The sequence below is a fragment of the Pyxicephalus adspersus genome, chromosome 7, assembly GCF_032062135.1.
Source record: "Pyxicephalus adspersus chromosome 7, UCB_Pads_2.0, whole genome shotgun sequence".
In the NCBI taxonomy this organism is placed as follows: domain Eukaryota; kingdom Metazoa; phylum Chordata; class Amphibia; order Anura; family Pyxicephalidae; genus Pyxicephalus; species Pyxicephalus adspersus.
This window is the reverse complement of record NC_092864.1, coordinates 46,447,664-46,455,569: the sequence shown is the minus strand read 5'-3', so window position 1 is coordinate 46,455,569 and position 7,906 is coordinate 46,447,664. Positions and strand designations below refer to the sequence as shown.

At 38.2% G+C, this 7,906-nt stretch overlaps 1 protein-coding gene across 5 annotated transcripts in view; it reads left to right on the top strand.

The window, feature by feature from the left end:
- Window positions 1-2,582: 2,582 nt before the first annotated feature.
- Window positions 2,583-7,906, top strand: part of FASTKD1 (FAST kinase domains 1) — a 17,216-nt gene continuing 11,892 nt past the window's right edge. The window contains exons 1-5 of one of the 5 annotated variants that reach the window (XM_072418298.1): window positions 2,583-2,686; window positions 4,390-4,816; window positions 4,904-4,972; window positions 5,713-5,838; window positions 6,365-6,760. In XM_072418298.1, coding sequence (XP_072274399.1) covers window positions 4,482-4,816; window positions 4,904-4,972; window positions 5,713-5,838; window positions 6,365-6,760 — 926 coding nt within the window. In that variant the 5' untranslated portion in view covers window positions 2,583-2,686; window positions 4,390-4,481. Of the gene's footprint in view, window positions 2,843-4,389; window positions 4,817-4,903; window positions 4,973-5,712; window positions 5,839-6,364; window positions 6,761-7,906 lie in introns of all 5 variants that reach the window. The other 4 variants (XM_072418296.1, XM_072418297.1, XM_072418295.1 and 1 more) reach the window with 4 other exon arrangements.

Sequence of the window (7,906 nt, the reverse complement as noted above, 5' to 3'; positions counted from 1 at the left end):
GCTACGTCACCCAATCTTTCACTGCACAGGTATAAGATTAGGTGCCCGTTGTAAAGGAGAAAAAACCTCACTGTGCATGCGTTAGGTCAGCATCTCATTCCCCTCAGTGAAGGAAAAAGCCCCTTCTGCACATGCCTAATCTCGGAGCACCTAAGCGCCTCTCGGGATGCGTGATGTGGGTATCCTGGGAGGTTCTGCACTCCCATTTTATGTAAAGTAAAACGTTTAGTTTAGGTCTGCTTTAAGCTCGTTAAGGTCTTGATCGCATACGCAGCTCATCTCAGCTTTGCTTTTTTGACTTTTCCGATAGTGATCGGGCAGGTAAGATGGGCTATTATATGCTTTACCTTCGTCTGCTGCTTACAGCACCTAGGTGAGGATAATATCCCATTCCTTCTGGTGAGATCCTAAGGAAGAGCGAGAGCCATAGAGAGGCAGAGAAGGAATTTCAGAATTTCACATGAGAATGTTTTTGAAATTACCTGATCTCATGGTTGTGATGTCAACACCAACAACATACTTTGTAACACAGGGCTGCGGAATGTATAAACTTTTTTTCCTTATAGGTATCTGTTAAGCATACTATCAGCAAACTATTTGTGCTAGAGGAGAGACAACAGACATTGTATTGTACTTTACTTTCCTCTTGTCCTTATGGACAAGGATCACAAAAAGCCTCCAAGATGTTATTAATGTCATCCTTCCCTATAGGTGTATGCTGCTTCCTGGCCATGATACCACACAGAAGGATGAGGTCTGTAGATTTTGCTGTTGCAGTGGAATTTACCGATTTTCAGTGGAAGGTTTGTGGTTTTTGGCAAATTATTAATAATAAATAGGGTTTGCAAATGACAGACAGACACAGACAGTGACACAGAAGGAGAAGAGGACCCTGCCCCAAAGAGCTTACAATCTCAGAGGTTAGTGAAGTAGCACACAATGAGGGATTCAATTGGTTAAAACCCTCAAAGGACAGATGAGCAGTTTGAAAAAAAAAAATGACTGTTTTTTTCTCACCCCTAGAAGGGCAGTACACCAGTAGGATAATGGTCACTGGAAAAGTTATTTTTTGATCATTTCCTGTACCAGAAGAACAAATGAGCGCTGTACACGCAGTGCATGTTCTGTTCTATGAAGTGGGAAGGGGGGGGGGGGGAGTGACCTGTGCTCTTGTCCATTGAAATGAACAGTGATCATCCCTGACAAGTCATTCATTGATCTGCCAAGCTGTACTCATCAGATTTTCACCCGAGACAAGCACAACTATTCATATCTGACAAGAAAAATTTGTCATGTGTACCCAGTCCCAAAGAGGGATGCTAAGCTTAGACAATGCATAGATATTGTTATGGAAACTTAAAAGGGCTAAAAATTACGGTTACTGACAACTAAATGTATAACCTGTAAAAGTTTCAAAAGGAGCTCCATTTATAAACTGGTGAATCTGACATTCCCTGAAATGTTTCCTTGGTGGAGAATCTTCAAGGTCCATGTTTCAATACCAGTAATTGATTCTCCACCAGGGAAATCATTGCTTTATAGACCCCAAAGGGTTACCAAGGTATAATATTCAATATCGTAAACAGACTCTTTCACAGGTGCACACATTTTTGGGCTGGCATATTTGGGCAGAATGTTGGCTCAGTGGTTAGCACTCTGGTCTTTGCAGTGCTGGGTCCCCGGTTTGAATTTCAGCCTGGACATTATCTGCATGGAGTTTGCAGGTTCTCCCAGTGTTTGAGTGGCTTTACCCTTGGTACTGCGGTTTCCTTCCACATGCCAAAAACATGCAGTTGGATTAATTGGCTTCCCTCAAAAATTGGCCTTATACTGTGTTACAGACATGACTATGGCAGGGACATTAGATTGTGAGCTCCTTTGAGGGACAGCTAGTGATGTCACTTTGTAAAGCTCTGTGTAAAATGTCAGCGCTATATAAATATTAAATAATATTAATTGGGTATTTGTTTCCACAAGATCTAATTACTTATATCCTACAAAAAAATGAGATTATATTGAGTTTTTGAGCAATAAATCAAATTGAACTTTATTTTATGCCTATAACAGGATTAAAAAACATGTTGAACATATATCCTGCAGCCTTAATATTTGCAAAAAGCATCTTTGTACTCTATAGGTTATTAATATTATTTATAAACAAGATTTATATAGCACCATCACATTAGGCCTCACTGTACATTAAATAGGTTCCCTGCATTTAGAAAGCAGATACTGTTGGGGGGAGGGGGGTATAAGTATTTTACCAGATTACCACAATTTATTATGTGTGAACAAAAAAATAGTTGTGCAGGAAAGGGGTTTTACAGGTTGAGAAATGGCAGCCTGCAGAATTTGTACAGGTTTACTTCACTGAGCTGTATCCTCGCTATGCTAAGAAGCCTGCGAGCTTTTATATGTTTTTTACTTTATAAAAGAGAACACTGTAACACTGCAACTCATACACTGCATTATCCTAGCTATGGCTGACTTGCACAGCTATAACACACTGACAGGTTGGTGCTAGTAACCTAGGCGACTATCAGGGAAAAACAACTGGAGGTCACATGTCAATGTCACCGCACAGCCCGGTCACGTGATTGGAATGTCTCCTCTACTACTGGCTACTGTGAAGTCTCAAGGAACCGAGTGAAAGGCTTCCGGTGCAATGTGACAACCCGTCGTACCGGTATTGTAAACCATATCGCAAACCTGTAGCAGCTGGTAAAGCATTTCGTATAGTGTTGTATGAATGTGGTTAATGCGGAACTTTCATGATGACGTCACACGTGCGACCGTAAGGTGACCACGTGATTCAGGCACTTCATGTGTGTTTCGGTTACAGGTGGATTGTTATGTTTTATATACATATATATCGCACTGTGAATTACTAATGAGTTTATGTTTTATGTTCTTTTATTTCATTATTCTCTATAGCTGTGTTTTCAATAGAGAAGCCCCTACTATAGGTAATATATGTACAGATCACAGTACATTAGTGTGGTGGTCAGTAGGATGAATGCCTTTCACATTGCTGACCAGTGGGAGGAATGTCACTTTTATAGATAGTCAACAAGATCATTGGTGTCACCTAAACTGACCTTTAGAGGTCCAATCTGCTCATTTCTTAAAAAACCTTCAGGAGGAACTCTGATTGAGAAACACTGATCTATGATAATATACTGAGATTAGACCTTTTTATAGTTTTGTTGAATGTTTTTATGGCTGCATACACACCATGGGGATGGCCATGCATGGCTGACACACGGTTTTCACATGACATAAATTATGTAACAGCCGTCATGTTGTTGAGGCCCAACTTGAGCTTGCTGAAATGTGTTTTTCAAGATCTATGTGCGATAGTTTTGATTTTTTTCCCCATATGAATGCAATATCATACTGTGACCTAGAATGCGCTTTCCTACAAATGAGATTTTTTATACATTTCCTGCCATGGGTGTGTAACAGGAAATGGAAGGAAATCTATCTGAATAGAATACCTATTTTAGAGAGTTGTCTTAGGAATGTGGGTGTTTTCCCACTTTATCAATCACTTTCTGGTTTAGTATCAAAAGCGACCAGGAGAAGCATAGAGATATCCAAAACACGGTGGCTCAGTGGTTAGCACTCTGGCCTGCAGCAGCGCTAGGTCCCAGGTTAGAATCTTGGCCAGGGCACTATCTGCTTGGGGTTTGCAGGTTCTCCCCGTGTTTGCATGGGTTTCCTCCCACCATCCAAAACATGTAGTTAGGTTAATTTGCTTCCCCCCCAAAAAGTGACTGTAGACAGTGGTAATGGCATATGACTATGATACGAACATTAGATTTTGAGCCCCTTTGGGGGACAGCTAGTGATATGACTATGGACTTTGTACAGTGCTGTGTAATATGATGGTGCTATATAAATACTGTGTAATAATATTATATTATACCATTGCACAAGTTAAAGCAGGCTTGGTAGTGTGGTATTATAGTGACAGATATTTTTATTCCCTATTGATATCTGCTTCTTTATGCTATCCAAAAGCAACAAGAACAAATTGAGCTGAATAGGGGCTCTGAGCAAGAAATCATTCTGAAGGGTACCAAAAGCATATAGCTGATGAATATGCATCAGTACTGCGTTGTAGTTCTCTAGTAAACATCAGTATGCTAACAATTTTATTACAGTTATACTTCTATTTAACAGTCACACAATTGAGTACTTAAAAATACCCTCGAAATGTAGAATTCTAAAACTGCTCTCCCACAGACTTCCAACTGATTTTGTCCACTTGGGTACTTCAAGGAAAATAGGAGGAGGGTCAAAAAAGAAGCCTTTCTAACAGATAAACAAAGTAATAATAAATTATTTAAACTGTTTCCCGAATGAGTATTTTTTTTCTTTTCACAGATTGAAAAAATTGGCATGATAACAATCATTAGAATTGGAACCCACAGTGAAATGAAAACTGTGTCTTGAATTCCTCCATTTAAAGCCCAAAAATGCTCCATTGGAGATCTGCAATCCATCTCTCTCGGCGGTTGCTTCATATCCGCCATGCAAAGACTGAGCTGTTGCTGGACCAGTTAAAAACATCCACCAACAAGTACCAAATCTTCCAGACGGTTGTGGTAAATCGACCCATTCTTACCTTGGAGCATGTAACATGCGCAATGGACCTACTCTGGCAGTTTCATAAAACAAAACCTAATGAATTGACAAATCTTAAAGAGGTCCGAGGACATCCAGAATTTCTATCACTTTGTACTGTAGTGGAAAATAATTTTGATCTGTTGAACGACAGTGAGCTTGTGAATGTTTTAAATATTGTTACCAGGTAGGTAGAAAACTGGTATTGTGTCACATTTATTTTTTGTTACTCAATGTTTTGTTTTAATATTGTTTTTCATTGTGTTGTATGAAGTTTTCAAGTGGATACTCGCAGTCATTTAGTACAGCAGCTGGTAACTGAAGGCTGGAAAAGATTACAAAGGTAAGTGTCTATCTCCCCTCTCTCTCTCATTTACATATTTATTTTGATTTAAAGGTCAACCCAACCAAAGCTTTTGGTTTTAGCTTTTGCACCCTGCTACCACTCCTAAGTTTTATGTTAAGCCATAATGTCTTCAGGTCGCAGGTAAGAAGCCTGAAAGTACGCTGATTGACTCCCAGGTGCTTTTCCATATTGCACTGGAAACCTTCCTATAGTGAAACACGGAACAACTACCCTAGCTTCTGTTTTATAAGTAATCAGTATGAAATATTGAGGTAGATGGTAGGATACCCTGATTGATAAGCACTTCACTGCCAACTGTGGGAGCAAAGTTATATTAGATGAATTTTCCACTGTGCATAAACTTTTCTCATACATGATATATATTGTACTCATCAGGTCCGATTTAATAAAACTGTCCAAGCCTGGAGAAGATGTAATGGAAATCGATTCCGGGTTTGCCTGGGTTCTTCCATGATAGTCTATCTTCTCCAGGCTTAAAGCGCTTTAATAAATCAGGGCCGTGTCTAGCAGTATTATATGAGCACTAAAGGATTGTGGGATATGTAGTTCTATTTTTAAAAACAAAGCTACTCCACTGCTGCAGTCATCGTCCTTACAGGAAATCACATTGTTCTCTTGTGTAGAAAAATGTTCATAGGAAAATATGTTTGTAAAAAAACCTAAGCAGGCAAATATGTTCAAGAGTGTGCTAATGTATTTTTATTTTTGTAACTCAGGCTTGACCTCTCTTCGTTGTCAACATTTGCTGCATGTTTGAGGAAGCAAAATTTGACCACTAGCCCACTCATGGGTCAGATAGCAAACATTGTAGACTTGTGCCTGGATAATTTGGAAGATCCCGTGTAAGTGTTTAATCAAAGTGAAAATCCAGATGTATGTTTGATTTCTAGACAAGTTTGAATTTTATCATCATAGTTTGGAGAAATATATATATATAATGTTGTTATACTTTTATCAAAACATTTTAACCGAAAACCGTTTTGATTTATAAGTGAGTTTAAAAGGGAAAAAGCAGGGAAAAGCTCTAATACTTCCTGCTATTGCTGAAGATTTTCTGTTACCTCCTGCCTCTATACATGTATATTGGCTACCAGTTTGATGGATTTTCTTCCTGGCTAGTAGGAATGAGGCATGAGACAGGCAGAAAGCCTCTGGTAATGCCATAACATACGCCATAACAATGTTTTTTTTTTTTTTTTTTTCAGACAGTGGCTTGTGGCAGTTTAGAACATTAGTATACAATACATATATGTAAAAATTCTTATTATACCAGCTGAATTATGTTCTGTGTAAATAATTTATTTGTTATGTTACAATGTAGCTGCATTATTACTATTATAAGCTCTCATTTTTTCCCTTGTTCTATAGGATACTGTTCAATTTTATTGGCAGTTTGTATGCCGTGAGCTCTCCCCGACTGCAAGAGCGACTGGTTAGAAAGACAGAGTCAAGCTTGGAGAACCTGGATGCTTCTCATTTAGAAAATGTTGTCCAGCTTTTAGAAGTTTTCAGTAGGGACAATTATAATTTATCTGTAATGAAGAAGTGTGACAGACTATTCCAGAAGCATGCTAGTTCTATGGATTTACAGACCATATGCACTGTTATGAAACTGTATCAGTTCCTTCATTTCAACAACAGTGAGTTCATTATTGAGGCGCAATCCAAGCTGATGGAAGAAGTGAACCGATGTGATCATCCAGGCGTTTTTGCTGATCTCTTTGTAGTCCTGAGCCCCAATGTTTTGTCAACAGTGAGAGAAAGGTAGGTTACCTGAAGATCTCGGTGCAATACACCTGTAAGGAGCCTAGGATGGCATGGTATTTTCTGACAGCTCTCCCTCAAGCCAAACTAGGATAAAACTATTTTATTGTATAGACAGCATGTAGGTATATGACAATATTTATGTTTTTTTAATTATTATTTATTTATTTCATGTAACTTGCTATGATGATACATCCCCAAGCCTAAAATGTACTACAGGGAAATATTTATCTTATATATATATTTACTTTTTTATAAGTGTGAAGAAGCTGAGAACATAAGATCTGGTAGATATCTGCAATAGAAAATCTAATTTTTGCTCCTACAGTTTCTGGTGGTGAAAAAAGGCATTCACTTCACACCCATATTTTATATTAGAACGCTTGGTGCCTATGCTACTAATTAGACAGCCTTGTAAGAAAGGCATAGAAAGGCAGGGGGTAAGCCTGATAAAGCACTATATTTTTTTTTTAAATAGAGATATCAGTTGAACATTGCAAATGTTTTAAAGAGTTTTACAAAATATACAGAAAACATCACATATAAGGAAGAATATAATACATGGCAAACAAAACTTCCAAAACATAGTTATATACCAGATAAACACAAATGTTCCCAGCCAGCTACTTATTTAACATCTTTCAACTATTACAACACAAGATTACATTTTCAGTTTCATTATCAGTTACTGGTTGTCCACAACTGGAGTGTAAATGGTCAGGACCTAATACATAAAAATACATAAGAAGTACATAGGATAACTAGGGATAGAAAGGAATTCACTGAAAAATAAGGAACAAAGAGAATTCAGACTTATCAGAATAATATTAATAATAATAAACATTATTTATATAGCTCCAACATATCACGCAGCGCTGTACATTAAATAGGGGTTGCAAATGACAGACAGATACAGACAGTGACAAAGGAGGAGGAGAAGACCCTGCCCAGAAGAGCTTACAATCTAGGAGGTGGGGGAAGTATCACACAATAGTAGGGGGATATGGAATGGTGGGAAGTAGTGAGGCTTTTAGGAGACAGGCAGAAGTATGGTAGACAAGTTTGAAAAGATGGGTTTTGAGTGCTCTTTTAAATGAGCAGATAATAGAGCAAGCCGAATAGGATGAGGAAGACCTTTTTTTAGAG